This window comes from Syngnathus leptorhynchus, chromosome 12 (assembly GCF_054491065.1).
Source record: "Syngnathus leptorhynchus isolate UIUO chromosome 12, UIUO_Slep, whole genome shotgun sequence".
Classification (NCBI taxonomy): Eukaryota; Metazoa; Chordata; class Actinopteri; order Syngnathiformes; family Syngnathidae; genus Syngnathus; species Syngnathus leptorhynchus.
The window spans coordinates 5,702,443-5,721,378 of record NC_141206.1 but is presented as its reverse complement, the minus strand read 5'-3'; the positions used below and the strand labels follow the sequence as shown (position 1 = coordinate 5,721,378).

Below are 18,936 nucleotides of genomic sequence, written 5' to 3'. Positions count from 1 at the left end.
GTAGTTTCCATCTCCCGTTGTCGGGATCCTGCAGCCATGATAACCGCAACGCTTCCCGTCGGGATGTTTTGAACTGGACTTGGTTCGTTATCAGCTGGCACGGAATGGTAAGTAGGACCGTTGCGATTTCCCCGTGTGGGACTAATAAAGGAATATTTTAATATCTACTGCTTGAGGTAATGTTAAAAAAAAAAAAACTATCATTCTCAATTCAATTCATTTTAGTTTTACAACAACAGCATATAATTGCTTTAATGCAGTCCGTCCACCCTGCCTAGGCAAAACAAGGTCGTCGGAATGTGTTACCGCATGGCATCAAGCCATTTAATCCCATCACATCACCAAAGAAATCAATCTGGAACATCCCATTTTCTCCTCTAGGGCTAATTGTCTTGCATATTTGATACAGCCATGCAAATGGCCGCAAGATAAAGGGATTGATGGACGGATGGATGGATGATGCTCTTCAAAACAGGAGCTCCATTCTGTGTAGGCCTGCATGCAGAGTTTGTTCCCCACTCCACCCACCCCCTCACTGTCTCTCTCTCTCACACACACACAAGTCAGCTGCATACCTTGTGCATTATGCAGAATATGAGTGGATCTCAAGAGGACAGGAGGGGGATGTCCCAGATCCCACTAGAACCCACATAAAGTGGTGTCAACAAGGTGCATGAATAAATATCGATATTCTACTGTATCGTTGTTTGCTACGATACTGTATCGCAATGCAAGCCTCAAAAATGACTTGTATGCTAACCAGTAGCCACAATTCATGCACATTTGGACTTTCCAATATGATATAAATCTCAGAAATCTCACACATGTACTGCTAAGGAGGATGAAATATCAAGATTGTGTTCATAATTTCTTGTTTCTTGTAAATACTGTCTTTGCTACATGAATAACAACAATTATTGAACAATTACTTTTATGCCGCTCCTAGTTGAAGTGCACTCTCAAGGTAAACCTCAAATGGAATTACACTTTGTGTAGTCACCACATAACCTAGACTTTAGGTTTGCTAAATAGCATTCATGTTACAATTATTCAATGCACTCAACACAAACAGTGCAGCAACACATGTAGACAGACAATATAACACATGACTCAAATAAAACTCAAGGATGCTTTCTGTTTGAAAATACTTTCTATAAAAAAAAGTTAGAAACATAGATGATGATTAGCGCTGTATCATGATGCCAATTATATTGAGAAATATATCAAAACATGTCTTCTCTTATGATACAGTAGAAATATAGAAGCATCAAATATCGACACCCGATGACGTCCAAAATTAGAACATAGTGTCAAATTGTGATACGACCTTTTGGTGCCTTCATGTGCATTATTTCTGAGGGAATGCCGACTTGTCATTTTATTGCTGTGGGTCTGTCTGATGTTTTTGAGGTGTCACAACAAATTCTCCATGTTGGAAAACACAGATAAAGAGCCATAGACAGCACGAGAGAGGATTTAGTGGCTTTGACCTTGTGTTGTTGAATAATTCAGGAGCGCGCTTTCATGCTTCATGTGAAAGTGCTGCAGGGAACACGCTTAACCATTAAACCAATTCTACGACCATTCTATGTAAGCTTTTACGTGACAATGGTTTTTGGAGGGGTGAATTGTGTAGGGAAACCGAGTGAAGTGCTAAGAATTTTATTTCATAAATGTTTACACAATCATATTGATTGGCACGCATTCTTGCCAATGGAGACTCGGCACTGGAAAAAAGTAAAGCGATTACGGGTATGCTGATGCGGTCATTATACCGCACCTTCGAAATGTTTATACAATATGGAAGCATTTTTCTGGAAAGAAAATGTGCCTAAAAACATGACAGGATTATGTCCTGTTTGGTTTTGTCTTTGGTTTTACTATTGGTTTTGTTTGTGATGGCACATTACATGATCAAACATAATTAGCCCCATGTCGACAAGTTAGCCAAAAATTACTGCAGCATTGTTAGTATCAAAAGATAATGCTAGTCACACTGTAAACTAACACTAATCATAGCTAACACTGCCTAGCGTTTGGATTCGACAAGACAGTACTTTGTGAGTTTTTAAAAAAAAAAAGAGTTTCGTTTTGGTGCTTTAGCTAGCCGAGCTGCCAAGTCATGACATTTTTAAAGCAGGCAAATAACTAAAGATTTACTTGGTTGTTTAATTTCACACTGAACGCGTGCATTTTTGCTAAAAGCGTTGCGTATACAGTGAAATGTTTTATGACTCAAGTTTGACACGCTAAATATTAGTTTTAAAATTCCGTACTTCAAGAAGAGTACCAATTAACTCCATTTTAAATGCTTCTATTTAGCCAAACATCCACAGTTCCCTGACATCGTTAAAGACCTCATTTGTACCACTCTCTAATCGACTTCCAGGATACTTTATCCTGATTTGAAGATAAGACTTTCCACCTCTGACTTTGCCGTATAAATCCTAAATGAGTTTTTTCATTAAATTGATTTGGTGGTATTTCTATAGTGGGCAGCTTCATTATGATCTCCTTTAAAGTTTACTATCCTTGAGGAGGGCCCTGTTTATCTACGGTACAACGAATATTTAAGTCCTACTTTGGTATTATTCCTAACGATCAGATAAACATGGCTGCACAAGTGTGTGAGTACGTACGTGGATTGAATCTTGCAACCATGCGGTGCTTTTTTTTTTGCTTGTGCATAGCAGCTTAAAGCGCAAGATCTAAAGCTGCAGAACATCTGTTTGGTTTATAGTCCAAAGTCTAAAGACAGCACATTAATTCCCGATTTATTTATTTTTTTAAAAAGAAAGCTTTCTCCTTTCTTACTCGTGCTTGTGGTAGGGTCATTAGTTTTTTGTTTTTTTTTAAATGCTGAGCAGTCAAAATATGAATAATAATTGGAATAATTGGATTGGCCATTCAAAGGGTTTCAAGCTACTGGTTGACGGGATTTTTTTATTTTTGACATTGTATTCTGAAATAAATTGCGATGCATTTTTTTGCTTTGATTATCAGTTTGTTGGTTATCAGGCTATTTTCTGGTTTTAAGGGGGATTGATCCCAATGAAATTCAAAATGGCATCAAGAAAAATAAATTTCTACTAAATGCTGTACCACATCAATTGTTTTGGTCACGTTTGTTTTCAAACTAATATCTTCTTTGTTATCATACTTAACATAGCAAAAAGAGAAACATTTTGTTTGGTGTTTTTGTTTGTTTGTATGTGATTTCAAAGGCGGCTTCACGGTTAAACGGTTGATCACCGCTGAACTCAATAATCTGCCGGGGAGCGTTGGAGACTCCCCATGCATGAGTCAGTGCTGTTTTGTTTCCCAGACTTCCATTCCGTGGGTGCCTCCTCCACCCCCTCCCCTTACTGCGCTTTCTGCGTTACTGCAGGAGAGGCTGCTGAAACCAGCACTCACAATGGAGCTTTGAAGGGTGGGTTGAGGGGAAGGGGGGGGGGGGGACGGCAATGTAGGCGTTTGCATCCAGGCTGGGAGCCTGGGAGCGAGGGGAGGGACAAAAGGGACGGTTGAGGATGATGGGAGACATTTGTGACGACTCAATGTACAAAAGGCTGTGACATCTTCGTATTAACATCGTTGCTGGCTAATCATTTCCAAATCAACTCCAACAATTAGTGAGTCGTCATCGTGCGTACTGCTAGCTTGCACTGTGCTGAGTCAGAAAGCGTGTGCACGTCTCCATTAGCCTACTCTTTTATTGACGTCCTTCCTGGGAGAGGCATGGTGTGGTCATTATCGATGCCAGTCTGTTTGGATGACAATCAGCACGTTGGCGGTGTCGGAGAAGATCGAATTATCGGGTCGCTCGGCCTGAAAATGGTCTTTTAAGATAAATAGTGCCAGTAAATTAAATTGCGCCCAATCAAATCAAGCAAAATCGTACCGAAGCAGTACAAAGTAGTACACACATAGCATTTTTTAACCTAAAACATAACAACAACAAAAATCACTGTTTGCTTTTTATCATTACTGGTCTAATTCCTGAATTTTATCACTATTCCATTGATTAATCGAATAATCGAATACAATTACATTTATGTTAGTGAATTAAAAAAAATCATTGCATTCTAACCAAACATATAAGATAAGATAAAAGATTTGGATAATGTTTAGGTAAAAAAATGGATCAAAACAACTACCCGATTAATTGGATAATCGATTTGTTGTCGATTAATTATTTCTTACACCTCCAGTTCCAAAGCTGACAGCAAATTTGTATCAAAGTCAGAATGTGTTGCAGTCTATCACTAAACTGCTAATAGTTATAATCCCAGTCAAGAGAATAAATTTGAAGCAATCCAATGCAGCAGTAACTAAACACAAAATCTTCCTATGCAGACTTGCGCCGTTCGAAACCTCAAAACATCAATCTTAAAGTCTTAGTAATCTTAGTATTTTTGGGGTTTGTTTGTACAAAACTTACTGCAAAATCTCTCAAACAGCTAGATGATGCAAAACCAAGCACCAAACTGCACTCCAGACACACTACATGAAATCAAATCACTTAAAGATCACACAATTGATTCTCTCCGTATACAAACTCATAGTTGCAGCTTATTTTGGATGATTTCCTCCGATTTACGTAGAAACCACACCGTTTTGATTTCCAAGTCAATATCCGGGCATCGTCCGCACCCCGCCTCGATTCAAGTAGAAAAACGGAGAGCCAAGCTACTTTTTTTCCCCCTGCTTATTAAAGCTCTCAACTCAAGCCGCTGGCAGCGAGTCATACTGCACTCAGTGTGATGTATTGCCGCTTGATGCTACAGCGCCGAGTGTCATCTTTGATAAAACCAAAGCAGCACTCGAGACCCAATCTGGCCAGAGAGTTGATCTAGTGAGTACACAGTCCTCATCGGTTTGCTAGAAGGCAAACACTGAGCCTTGGGAGAGGTTTAATAACTCAAATATACACACAGATGGCCGCAGATTAACGTAGCGCAGATTAATAGATGACGTAAGAGTCGTCGTTCGCCCAGTTTTTGGCCATTTGTTGTTCTGTACACGGAATAGTGATAAAACGTCAATCTTGGAATTTTTACACCTTGATGGGTAATATCAGAGGCGCAACAAGTGGGATGTTGCCTGGTTTTAATGCTTTGAGTAGCAGTACGAAATGGAAGTCATGATCTGTGTTTGGATTTTTTTTCCCCATCCACCTGTTCTCATCAAGTCCAAAGCAGATAAAACACCAAATATACAGTTACAGCTCCGATGCGGCAATTTTTCAGAAGGTAGAGTCTCTGCAGTTACTTTGTCCACTGGCAAAAAAAAAAAAAAGAAATAAGGTCAGTCTAAACAGGCCAATGTACAAATATAAAATCTTAATAAGCCGTGACATTTTTAAGACTGCCTTGCTCCCTTTGGATTCAGCAAAGCTTTAATCATGGCATAATTAGAGGGTCACTATCATCTTTTCCTGAAATACCTGAATTCCCTTTACTCAAATTGAACGATGTAAAGTTCCCGAACTTGAGCAACCAACTTGAAACTCAATTTCTCGCTTTTCTCATTGAGCTGCTTGCCGTGTTTTATCTTGCAGGTATTTATGAGCAGACATTTCTTATACAACTGCAGCCAACCGATCCTGGATGTGAAGATAGCCTTTTGTCAGGTGTGTGTCCCTTAAAGGTAAAAAAAAAGAAAAGGTACAGTACTCACTCTGTTCCATTATACCCCTTCGCCGCTAATCTACATGATGAATTTTATTTGGATGTGAAATTAGAAAAAAAAAAAAAAAAAACGGCTTTGAATGTTTTTGTTGTGTTGTTCTAACTAATATAAAATTGCATTTTGTGGTCTGTGTCGTAGGGTTTTGGAAAACAAGTGGATGTGTCATATATCGCCAAGCATTACAACATGAGCAAAAGCAAAGTGGACAACCAGTTCTACAGCGTGGAAGTGGGCGACTCCACCTTCACCGTTTTAAAACGTTACCAGAATTTAAAGCCCATCGGGTCCGGAGCTCAGGGGATTGTCTGGTAGGTCGCTTTGGCTTTGCTCTTTACGATGTTCATTTACACTTTTATTACGATGTGATTTTCTTTTGGGAGGTCTCGTTTAGCGGTTAATGGTTCTTTTTGGTGTAGTTAGTACCGTAGTTTATTATACAAATGAATATCGTAGTCATCGAAGGCAATAACGAGATGGGTTCACAACCGGTTCACAATAGTTGAGAACGAAGCTGCATATATGGGCCAAATTTCCAGTTAATTAAACTTCAAGTGTTAGCAAAATTTAATTTTGAGGGTGGAAATGCTTACTGTCATCTGGGCGTACTTGGCTAATAAGTCGCTTAAAATTCGTTTTGGTTTGGGGCCAATTATGGACACAAGCTCATCTTGGTGTGATGCTGAAACTATCGGTCTGATTCTGAATGTTGGTAATGAGGAATATGCAAGATGTAATATTCCAATTTATCATTTTATTTGAATGTATCTTGGTAGTTGTATCTAATCCTACCATCCACTGTTGTACAAATGAATTGTTGTGGAACATGTCGTTAAAACAAAAACTCTTGTGGCATTTAGCAAAGTACTTTAGTTTGAATAAACTGCTGAAGCATAGGGGGCATTTAAATTCATGGCACTAAAACCTTGCTGTGTTTAGAATAATACACGAGCCAAGAGGGATCGAACGGCACGGCGGCCGAGCGAACTTGGACGTTGTAATTCAAAGCACAACTGCTGAGCTTCGGCTTTGGGGGGGGGGGGGGGGGGGGGGAGCACGAAACCTGCATCGTCAATCGACCACACACCATCGCGGGCGGCTCGCTAAATAATAATCTAGGGTTGGGCTTGTGGCCAATTTAAGAAGGTTGTCAGGGAGTCAGATCAGCAGCTGTCGTCAAGTCATGTGATGTCATATGACGACGGTATTATCGCGTCCGAGCCAACTAAATCGCCCCCCCTCCCTGAAAACTGCTTAAATATCTGGTGGCCTATTGCGAGGAAACGGGATCCATTATCGAAGTAATCTCATTTAGTCATTAACACAATTGCGCATTAACATGCTATTTCAGTAATGCCCCGCATATTAGCAGTTCACTCTACACAAATTTGTCTATTTGCCAAGTATGTTCCAAGTTATATAACTCCACAAAACTAACTTGGAATGGGTGAGTATCGATACCAGGTATCGGGCGCTGTTATTGTTGTTATTTACATTTTTTGTAACGTTGCGTTTTTTTTTCCTATAATAATACAACTTTAGTCCTATTACATTACAATATTTACCATTTTTTATTACATTGACATTTTCTTTTTAGTGTGGCTGTGAAACGTCTTCATCGCGTTAGTGGAGCTATTAATCACAGCTGTTTTCTTAACGTGATGCCTTTTATATGTATTAAATAATGTGACACACCCAATGGGCGTAACATCTTTTTGCCCTTCTGACTCCGTGAGGATGAAAAAGGATGAAGGCTTAAAGCACTCCGGTTCCTTGTGCCATCATCTTCCTCTCAGCCTCACCAAGTGATGACTGCCTCACTCAAATCCCTTCTGGATCAATGTGTGTGTGTGCGTGTTTTACATGTAGGCTCCACTGTTACCATGGTAACAAATCATCTCTGGTCGGATCTGCAGTCTCCACAGACAGGCAAAGAAATAAAAACATACACGCAGCCAATCCCTTATCTGTCATCCTCAAACACACATGAATTTATCACAAAAAAAATATGTTTTTAATTTTTGTAGTGCGAAATAGCTTTTGTTGTAAAATAGTTTTTGTTTTAATGACACTTTGTTTCTGGTGTTGTTATTTTTAAAACATTCGTTTGTTATTGAATGTCACTCTAAATTCTTTACATACTCTTCTGTTTTTGTCAACAGTGCGGGTTATGACGCTGTTCTCGACAGAAACGTGGCAATCAAGAAGCTGAGCAGACCTTTCCAGAACCAGACGCATGCCAAAAGGGCATACCGCGAATTGGTGCTTATGAAATGTGTCAATCACAAAAATGTAAGTCACATTCTGACATTTGATTTCTTTTCCTAGGATGTTTCCTTTTAATATTTAGTGAACACAACAAAGCTATATTGAATCCTTGGGAAAATGAAATGAAGTAATTTTATAACCGACATTTATATTTTAAAATTGTGCCGTTATGTTACGTTGTTTGTTGTACTGTAAATGCCGATGATCTTTTTGACACACCAATTCTTTTCTCTTGCAGATTATCAGTTTATTAAATGTCTTCACGCCACAAAAATCATTAGAGGAGTTCCAAGATGTGTAAGTACAGCACTCAACACCTTCACACATCCATGAAAAGTCATCGCCGATTTTCACAGAAGGATGGCGACGCATTTTTCCCTTTACATGACCGACAGTGTTAATCACTGTCTTCTCATTATTGCTTTTGCACTTGGCACGGTGACAAGACAACGTCATCAGTGAGAGTGCGTGTCAAGTAATCTGAGGCAGATGGATGATAATGTTATAAGGCATTTGATTCCTTCCTATCTATCTGCTATCTATTGCTCTCTCGCAGCCCCATAGATATACATCCCAGACGAATGAATTGAAAACAACATTGTGAAATGAAACACTTATTGTGGTCTGAGCAGTCGTAAGGCTTAAACCCAAATGTCGCCCAGGTACCTAGTGATGGAGTTGATGGACGCAAACTTGTGCCAGGTGATCCAGATGGAGCTGGACCACGAGAGAATGTCCTATCTGCTCTACCAGATGTTATGTGGCATTAAACATCTTCATTCGGCCGGCATTATTCACAGGGTATGAGAACGTCAAATTCAACAGAATTCATTGGCCACTAACTAAAAAAAAAAAAAAAAAAAGCTAACTGTTTTTTTGTTTTTTTTTAACATTCTGTCATGTAGGATTTGAAACCAAGCAATATAGTGGTAAAGTCAGACTGCACTCTCAAGATCTTGGATTTTGGACTGGCTCGAACTGCCGGCACTAGTTTCATGATGACCCCTTACGTGGTGACGAGATACTACAGAGCACCGGAGGTTATCTTGGGCATGGGTTACAAAGAAAACGGTGAGCACATTTTTTTATATAAAATTAAAACAATGGCCAATCCCACCCATTACATTCCCATATTGTAGCTCAGTAAATCGTGCAAAATGTCAAAGAAATGTATCAGGACTGCAGTCTGTAGACAGGTAATAAATCTTATCCCAGATTGTATTATAGAGGTGATTTAATCAGCAAATGGCTTCATCTAACACAGCGCTATGTTTGCAAGACGCCTTTAATATATTCATTAAAACAGCGGGAGACAAAACAAAGCCCTTGTGACTGAAGCGCAATATTTAGAATTGTCCTTGGAGTCGATATCAAGTCTGAAGAACATAAACTTGCTGTGCAAACACAATGACTCGTTGTCATATTGATGGAGTCGCGACCGTGCACACTTCTTGACGTTTTAATCCCACTAAAGCTCCGCTTGACCATTTCTGCTTGATTTTTTTTCTTCCCCCCCCTCTCTCAAAAATGCACTAGCGCTACAGTATGAGACCTAGCACTCTGATTTAGCCGCTGCTTTCTAATGACTGCTTTCTCTCCTGGATGTCAACACTAACCTTTTATTTTCCCCTTTTCTCTTTTTCCCTCGCCTCGTTGCGTGCAGTGGACATATGGTCGGTGGGGTGCATTATGGGAGAAATGGTGCGCCACAAAATCCTTTTCCCTGGGCGGGACTGTATCCTTGTTTAAAGTGTGTTTTTAGTGATACTTGTGTAAGAACAAATCTAATTAAAAAATATTTACCATTTTTTTACAGTATACATTTATATATTTATCTAAATTTATTCTTTTTTTTTACTTTTTAATTGTGTAAGAAGAAATTAAAAAATATTTACAGTATTTATACTGCATTTGTTTTTTACATTTATATATTTATCTAACTTTTTTTTTTATAGCATACACATATATTTTCAAACACTCACCTTATGTTCTCTCTCTGTTTCTGAGGCGAAAAACTAACCCAGTTACACTCAAGCGATGCTTTGTTTCCTCTCTGATGAACACTGCAGCATAGACAAAAATAATCAGTTAGTCGCAGAGTATTTTGTATTCCGTATGAATATTTCAACACGGGCGCTCACCTGGACTGATGCCTCTCCTGTGGGGAAGGTTTAATTGCGTCCTCAAGATGGCCAAAAGCTGTTTGAGATTGCACAGCAGTGTGTGAGTGTGAGCGTGCATGTGAAGGAAGCATGGACGTCACAACATTTCAATAAATAATGACAAATGGTGCTTAGGAGGCATTTCCGAAATTTGTGGATTAATGACAAGGCTTCATTTTGCCTCAATTGCTTGACATGATTAATTGACAATCAATTGCACAGATTGAACCTTTTCTGGCACCATTCGTAAACAAACCAAACAAAATGTCATTTAACCAAAGCAGCGTGATTTAGAAGACTTTGAAAGTTTTACATATCAACAGGTAAGTTGGAAATTCAAAAATAAACATGGTGGAGGCAAACTAAAACAACAACAACTTTGGTTTGTTGTCAGTGTAGCTTTCAGCACTTCAATTACAGCTGAATTTCAACCTGAACTTTATATGGAAATTCCCTCGCAGAAATTCAAACCCCAAACTTCAGATCTGTGAGGCAGAACTTCCAGAGGTTATTTGGCAGTAATTGGAGTTTGTGTGTGTTTTTGCGTGAACCCAGTGGACATGTGGTCAGTGGGCTGCATCTTTGGAGAAGTGATTAGAGGCACAGTGCTCTTCCCCGGGACGGACCGTATCCTTCTGACATCCAACACTTTCCGCCCACCCTTAACATGCCACCTCAGCATGTTGACCCGAGCACTTAGTTTGGACGACATTGACATTCTCACCATGAAGGCGTAATTACGCGACCTGGAACATCAACAGCTATTTTGGATCGAAAAATGTTCTTGAATATTCCTGTGGTGTGTATGCTTGTGTTTACCTTAATCTCGCACCAGACATTGACCAATGGAACAAAGTGATCGAGCAGCTCGGTACACCGTCACCGGAGTTTATGAAGAAGCTGCAGCCCACCGTGAGGAACTATGTGGAGAACCGGCCCAAGTATGCCGGCCTCACTTTTCCCAAACTTTTCCCAGACTGCCTCTTCCCTGCTGACTCAGAGCACAATAAATTGAAAGGTGAGAGGAGAGCAAATTTTTACCTACAAAAATGCATAAAATATAAAATAGATTTATGAAAGCCTTCATTTTTATCATACTACACCCTGCAATTTTTTAAAAGAAACTCTGGTTAATAAAATACATCAACACATCAATGCCAGATTCATTAGCCTGTCTATGGCTTTCTGCATTGTATGTTAGCATGAAGCTAGCAGAATTATGTAAGGCAATGCGATATGGCATGCTTAAATATGCATGTAATTCTCTTTGTTTTATGTATAATTTGATAATAATCTTCAAGTGCAAATAAAAAGCTTGAGGCGAGTACTTGGCCTCTTTTTTGAAGACTAGTTCACTTTATGCCAGACATCTGCTTGTGACATTTACTAGCTTACCATAGCTCAAAATTTTACTTGCAGCTTAAGACCTAAAAAAAAAGCGCATTTCTAAAAACAAATAAGTCAAGTCAGTGAAGATACCAGCCTGAGATTTTCTTATGTCACAAAAATGTTGAATGTTAAAATGCCTCTGGTGTGACATTGAAGCTGCTGCCTTTTAAAATATTTATCAATCTAGATGGGGGAGATCAATGTCACAGACAGGAAGCGTGTGAGACTCCAAAGAGAGCGAGAGAAAGTGGGGGCGAGTTTCCCCGCGACTGAAGTGGGATGCCTGGATTGATGGATGGAGGGATGGACAGAGAAATGAAATAGAGAGCAACAAGAGGCATCATTTTACAGATTTACCGTCAGTTCCATGCAGAGGCAGCAGTGGGAGGAAACTCCTACACTTGCAGCTTGTCCTTCTGGTAGCGTAGTTATTTCTAGGGAAGATCAGAGTCATAAATGAAGAGTGTTTTGTATGCCATAAATAAAAGTCAAAAGCATTTTGACCTCAAATGGACATTTTAAAGTCATTTTTGTATCATCATGAGTAGGCAGACAATGGTGGTAAAAGTTGGACGACTTGCCATAAAACAAAGTATAGGAAATCAGCCATTCTGATCTGAAGCTATTTCAAGGCCATTTTGATGATTTGCTAGGAAATGTGAACAATGTATACTAGATGGAGTTTTTGTCATTTTGTGTAAGGGTAGCATGGCAGCCTAATTTGATATAAAGTGTTTAGAGGTCACACGATACACACGTTTAAAAATTCTCCTTGGATTCATTTTGATTCTTTTTATTACAGCAAGCCAAGCCAGAGACCTGCTATCCAAGATGCTGATCATCGACCCTGCCAAGCGGATATCAGTGGATGAAGCCTTGCAGCATCCTTACATCAATGTGTGGTACGATCCAGCTGAGGTGGAAGCGGTGAGTAGGCCTCGAGTTGACCCTTTCATCACCCCAAAAGCGTTTTTTTTTTGTTTTTTTTTGCTGGGGGGGTCAAGTATCGTGTAATATCAGTGCCTCATTCGTGTGAGATGACAGCGAGATCGGGAAATAGCCCCCCCAAAAAAAGAAATTGGGCTTTTTTTTTTCCCCTTTTCAAATATATGACTGAAATATATGCACTTGCGTCTGATGTGAACTGACTGTATATATCTTTATATGAGTGGCCTTATTCAACACCTGTTCTGCTGTTTCCCCCCTTCTCTAATGTCACCTCATGCTGATGAAGGCCAGAGATCTCATCCAAATATCCATGGTAAATGACCACCACCACTTCTGCAAAACTCTCCCTCCCTTCTCCTGACAAAATATGCTGATTGGATGTCAAAAGTGACCCTCGGACATGACTGGAAATATATTTTAAGGCAGAAATGGGCGGGAATTCTTTGTTTGTTTTCTACATGGAGGGAGCCACTTGATATCGTCTTCTTCCAAAATCAAACATGAATAAAATTGTCTCCTTAGTTGAGTAGATCAATAAGGTTGTATGTGTATTTGCTTCCCGGCATGTTTTTGTGTGCATCTTTTACATGTTTTAAAAAAAAAAAAAAAAAAAAAAAAACTTAATTGATTGTTTTGTCTCTGTTTGTTCATAATGTATGCAAGTATTGAAGAATCGTGTAATGAACTGATTTGAAAAAACACACTAAAAAAGCAAGAAAAAAAAATCACATTTTAACTCCAAAAATATATTACAAAATTGTATTTATTTTCTTCCTCCATAAACATTTTATGGGTTTGTTTTTGCAAACTATCTCAACTCTTACAAAGAAACTGAGCTGTAGCGTTTTTGTACAAAAGACATTGCATTAAATAAGCATTGTTAACGAGCTGCTAATGACACACAATGATTAATGATGCCGTACCTTCTTTCTAACAGCCTCCGCCTCAAATCTACGACAAGCAGCTTGATGAGAGAGAACACTCCATTGATGAGTGGAAAGGTCAGACACATTCAACCACTCAACCAATTACGGATAATCTTTTATTCATTGATATTTTTTTACTATTGTTATCGTTCCTTTTTCTTATATTGCTGTCATTAACTGTATTTTATCAACATTTTGAGCTATTTAATTATTCATTTATGCACAGCACTTTGCAAACAACTTACCTTTCATATTTTCTGTACACATTTTGTATGTCAATTTAAAATGCATTTTATAACATGAATAGTAGTAAGCCTCTTTTGTATCTTTTAGTTCTGGTCTCACCAAAAAAAATCCCAATATTAATGATTAATGTCGAGATCCCACAAGGCTCATTTCTAGGTCCTCTGTTTATTATTATTATTTTCATTATTTTAATATAAATGCTGTATTATAATATTTTCTAATATATTTATTTATTCTCCAAAAATTATGTACAGTATCTTTCACATTTTGTTTTGATCATTCGTACACTTTTTAAATGTTTTATTTTAATTAATTATCCATATCCATACAAATGATGATAACAGTAATAAATGCAGATCTTTATACTTATTTATGTGCCTGTGAGTACCTAGAAAATCACTGTATTATTACGAATAATTTGGATTGGAATATTTTTGTAGTAGTTTTATTTTTTAAATTTCTCCTTGTATTCCACAGAGTTGATTTATAAAGAAGTGATGAATTTTGAGGAGAGAACGAAGAATGGCGTAGTGAAGGGACAGCCTTCACCTTCAGGTACTCTCAGTGCATAAGCCTAATCGCTCTGTAAGTCAATTTTATATACAACCTTACTGGACCCTCTGATATTCACACACCCCATTGTCTTGTCCGTCTGTTTCCTCTTTACTCTTTCCAAATGCGAAATGAAATGCTAAGCAACAAAATATGACAAACACATATCTATATCTATCTAACACATATAATTTACTATAGTGTGTTGTAGCATATTATGTATGGTGATTTGGGTTCTTGGGAAACATTGGGTGCAGGCCAGATTTTTCATTAATTTTGGGGGAAATTATGATTGAGCCCCATGAACTCTGCCACGCAACAAGAGCTGAACAATAAAAAAACACAGAAAAGGCCTAAAATGTTTAAAACACAAACATTTCACTAAAGTCCCCAAAATCAACATTTTGGAAATATTAGCACAAACACTTATGTATAAATGCTAAAAATGTGAACATTTGAAAACATGCCTCAACATAAATGTCTTTTAAATCTGCTAGGGTTAGCGTAATTGTGGATACGTACATTTGGAAATGTGTTATTAAGTGCATTTTTTAAAATGATTGCCAACATCACATAGACCAAACACAGAAAACACATGAAGCGTGATTGTTAGTTACCTGAGCCCTTGGACATTGTAATGTGATTTTCTTTTGACACCATGTGGCAAAACGGCTGCCTCCTGAAATGGATAAAAACATTTTGCTGCTTAATTCATGCATCAAGTTAATGACATAATCTGTGCATTGGATCTCTTAAATGAATTTTACAGACAAGCTGGCTGAGACCCTTATAACACCCATATTTTAATATGTCAAGATACCACTGTATAAATATTTTTTAAATATATTTAATTCTTTGCTATTGGCTATTAGTTTTCTCCATGTAACCCATTGGACCCAAGTCCCAATAACCACACTGTGATGTGTTCTCGTCCAATCACCTTGTTTTGGGTCCCGTGCTTTTTTTCCCCTTATCTGTGTGGCACGATTGTTTCCAGCGCCAGCGAGGGCGCTCTGGTACGTTATAACCGCGGCGCCGCCGTTGCTTCCCTCAGCGCAGGTGCAGCCGTGAACAGCAGCGAGAGCCTCCCTCCGTCCTCGTCCATCAACGACATCTCGTCCATGTCCACCGACCAGACCCTGGCCTCAGATACCGATAGCAGCCTGGAGACCTCGGCGGGACCGTTGGGGTGCTGCAGGTGACTAGCCGCCTGCCTGCGCAACCCCGCCTTCTTCCGCCGCTGAGGAGGCAGAAGAAGAAGAAGGAAGGAGAGGGGTAGAGGGGCGCTATCGAAAAACAAACGGAAAATTGGGAAAATGTGAAACAATCAAAAAGAGATGAGCAAGCCTGCGCGTTGTCATGCTAAACAAAAAAAAAAAAAACAGCAGCGGTATTTAAAGTTATACTCTTATGTGGATGATCCTATAGTTGCTTTGCTTATATTAGCCCACGTATATTGCATACAAAAAGCGGCTTTGACTTGCATCTCCTTTAAACGTAAAAGCATCACACTGGCTGGCTGCCCCGTCCCCCTTCAAATGGCCCCAAACAGCATTTATACGCTCCTGTCTTTGGACTCATCATGTGACCTCTCTGCTGTAGTTTGATCTAAAACAACCCTTAAAATGTGTGGCTGTGTTTCGTGTTTATAAACACACCATGTCATGTAAATAATGTAATTGTGTACAGCCGAAGGACACATGGAGTGGGACTAACGGCCAGTATGCTGGAAGCTTCTTGATTTGTTTTATTTTGGTAAAATGTCACCATTTTTTTAGTTTGTATTTTACTTTATTTTATTACTCTAAAAAAAGTATTACTTCATGTCAACCTGTGGCGCGCAATAGCCTTTTGTTTGAATACCAATTCTTCTTTTATATTAAAATAAAAATGTCAACAAATTAAAAAAAAAAAACATTAATTAATAAAAATCCAACAAATAATTAAACAACTGGGGTTTATAAAGGGTTGACAAAAATGATTAAGAGTAATAAAATAAAGTAAAATAAAACATTTAAAATAAATGTAATTTAATTAACATAGAATGACACTTTTGGAATGTATGATTTTTTAAAATTTATCATTTCGGACTATTGATGCACCTTGTAACCTGAATTGCTCTTGCCAGTTGCTGCACTTGTGCATGATTTCAATCCACATTTGCAAAAATGTATGCTTAATCCGGCTGTCTCACATCCACTAACACAATAACAGATGTTATTGAAGGTCTGATGTGGTCAACTGGGGCTAACATTGCTGTTCAAGAGTGCTTTTGCTGTAACGTTCCTTTCATTTGAGCCTGCTAGATGATGTGAGTCAATTTCCACCAAAAGAGCCTATCACCACATTGCATGTCATTTATTGGAGTAAAAAGGTGAGCAGTGATAACTGCCACAGCAGTGCTTTGATTCTCACGTTTCATGTTGTTTACTGTGCAAAACAATCTTGGAATACCAATTGCTTTACACTAATTAGTGCCCTTTTCAAAGCGTTAATGTTATGTAAAACGAAAAATACATTTGGATAAGCATACAGACACAGTAAAGATATTTACTAAAACAACAATCACGATCGCCAAAACAAAGAATGATCAATACTGAATCGTGTAAGATGACAATATTGGCGTATCGATATTTTGACCCACTTCTAATTGACATAGTGAGAAATATTGTATTCCTTGGCTAATTGATACGTTACCTTGAAGAACAACAATGTAATATATGTCGGAATTTCGATATTTTGTCTTACCTCTAATTGATAATAACGTGGGAGACCTCTGCGATTTCGAACTGGATCAATATCAATATTTCCTCCTGGTAACCAGTTAAGTGTCACCACTGCTAGCCGATTAGCAACCCCATAAACCAGGAGGCAGCTTGCTATACATAAAAACTATTATGACGCATTTTCTGCTCTGTATTAATAAATGTTCGTTATATTATTGCTAAAAAAAAAAACATGTAATATTGGCCCAATACTATTAGACAGCATGATATCCTCGAGAACACATTTCTTTTGAAAGGTTAATGGCGAGTGCCTTTTGGTGGTGGCAAATAGTTCGACTATAGTGTTTTACATTGCACAGCAACACATGACGTATTTTTGCCTTAAAACTAGCAAACGTGAGGAATGAAGTTTGATTTAACAGCTAGTAAAAACATTTCTGTTCTTCATCACTCACCTCATGGCATGGCTCAACAACTACTGTACCCCCCACCCCAATTTTTACTTTAAAACGTTCGATATTTGCTGTCTTAATCAAGGTAAATGAAGTAAAATGGTCATAGACTTACCAACTCCTTTTTAGAAAGTCCATATTGACGTAAACCTGCAGTACCTCAAAAGACCTGCTAGAGGGTGCTGTCTCCAGAATAAGCTACATTACAGCTCGGTGTTGAGTTCAGGGCCCGGTCGGTCGCGGCGACTCTCTTTAAACAGGGTGACACCATTATGACGAGGATTCCCCAACACCCACATTTCTCTGAGGGTCATTTTTGTTGTTGCACATTATGGAAGATTTTAAAAACTATTACACACTTAACACTGTGTCTTTCCATTTTATGGATCATCCCCCACCCTGAATGTAAAAATTTCACCTTGTCAAAACTAATCAATGTTGTAGGTTTTTTTTTTCTGGGCCAAAAGGGAAAAAATATATAAAGTCATTGAAATAATAAATTTAAAAAATGAGAAGAATATAATAAAAAGCAATAAAAATATACATAATTAAAGATAAGTAATATTCTAAAAATATATTCCACACAAAGACAATTATAAATTAATAATAAAAAATAAAACATGACTAAATTCAGTCAGAATTTCGAATTACATTTCAAATGTAAACACTAATCTCTAATGAATTCACATTTATTCATTAAAAAAATGATGTTAATTTTTTTTATGTCACTGACTTTATATTGAAATCTTTTTGGGCAACAACAGCACACAAAATGTACATACAAGATGACATTTTGGATCCTTGCTGGCTTGTCGGCACTGAATGTAAACGTAGAAGCAAATCATTAGTCATCTCTGTAGGATTCGGGTGTGTGTATGCGCGTGTGTGAGTGTGTGTGAGAGAAATAAACCAGCAAGTCAACACAATCGGAATAGAAAATGCAACTTTCTATAAATCCTGTGTTGATTTTTCTTTCATTAGGAATGACAATGAGATGTCACATTTGTATGTGTGTGTGTGCATGTGTGAGCATGTGTCTGTCCAAAAAAAAAAGTTGACATGTTTAGTCACACTGAAATGTAGAATGAAAGCAAAGAGATCAGGGGTGCGGAACCTACGGCTTGCGGCCCATGTACAGCCCGGTGGGATCACGTGATCTAGTCAGTCCCGAAAATGTAAAAACAAAATAAACCATCTGAGGTTCCCCAGCCCTGATTTAAAGCAGCGACAAATCCTCATTTTTCTCACAAGGGATCTTCTCATTTATTCATTTGTCACCTAAAAACATTTTGGACACATGCTTGTTTTGTTGTCATATTGTAAATAACAACAATCCAAGAATGCAATAAAAGTAGACGCAGGGCAGTCGACGTGTCTTGACTAAGAGTTGACGACATACGATGTACAGGTCATCTGAATCAGGTGATGTTCTCCCATTTTCCTTCTTTGATTTTCTTATCTTTTCATCAAGCATTCTGTTGGGTTGACAGTAAATGAAAAAAATGATTCCCGCTGATGATTGCAAAAGCTTTGGGCAAATAAAATTGTGAAACTATTGCAAAAAGATCAACATTTCAAA

At 38.3% G+C, this 18,936-nt stretch overlaps 2 protein-coding genes across 7 annotated transcripts in view; one reads left to right on the top strand and one right to left on the bottom strand.

Moving 5' to 3' along the window:
* The window catches only part of ptpn13 (protein tyrosine phosphatase non-receptor type 13), a 46,399-nt gene extending 28,911 nt beyond the window's left edge, over positions 1 to 17,488 (bottom strand). For 5 of the 6 annotated variants that reach the window (XM_085926432.1, XM_085926438.1, XM_085926439.1 and 2 more), the window contains exons 1-7: positions 16,928 to 17,202; positions 15,120 to 15,465; positions 14,797 to 14,858; positions 11,865 to 11,941; positions 10,938 to 11,109; positions 10,098 to 10,155; positions 9,939 to 10,019 (exon numbers count right to left, since the gene is read on the bottom strand). The gene's annotated coding sequence lies outside the window, so the exon portion shown is untranslated. Of the gene's footprint in view, positions 1 to 9,938; positions 10,020 to 10,097; positions 10,156 to 10,937; positions 11,110 to 11,864; positions 11,942 to 14,796; positions 14,859 to 15,119; positions 15,466 to 16,927; positions 17,203 to 17,472 lie in introns of those variants that run through there. The other variant, XM_085926433.1, reaches the window with a different exon arrangement.
* Positions 2 to 15,449, top strand: mapk10 (mitogen-activated protein kinase 10). Its single transcript, XM_085926443.1, has 14 exons — positions 2 to 107; positions 5,561 to 5,632; positions 5,830 to 5,999; positions 7,851 to 7,980; positions 8,195 to 8,253; positions 8,619 to 8,757; positions 8,862 to 9,027; positions 9,620 to 9,691; positions 10,954 to 11,136; positions 12,310 to 12,434; positions 12,742 to 12,768; positions 13,393 to 13,456; positions 14,105 to 14,182; positions 15,239 to 15,449. The coding sequence occupies exons 1-14, from the start codon at positions 105 to 107 to the stop codon at positions 15,379 to 15,381; spliced, it is 1,431 nt and encodes a 476-aa protein (XP_085782569.1). The 5' UTR covers positions 2 to 104; the 3' UTR covers positions 15,382 to 15,449.
* Positions 17,489 to 18,936: the final 1,448 nt, after the last annotated feature.

Bases quoted from the DNA above. Each gene is read 5' to 3' on its own strand.
- mapk10 (XM_085926443.1), top strand. The intron at 8,758-8,861 runs GTATGAGAACGT...TCTGTCATGTAG, and splicing joins CGGCCGGCATTATTCACAGG to GATTTGAAACCAAGCAATAT. The intron at 12,435-12,741 runs GTGAGTAGGCCT...ATGCTGATGAAG, and splicing joins ATCCAGCTGAGGTGGAAGCG to GCCAGAGATCTCATCCAAAT.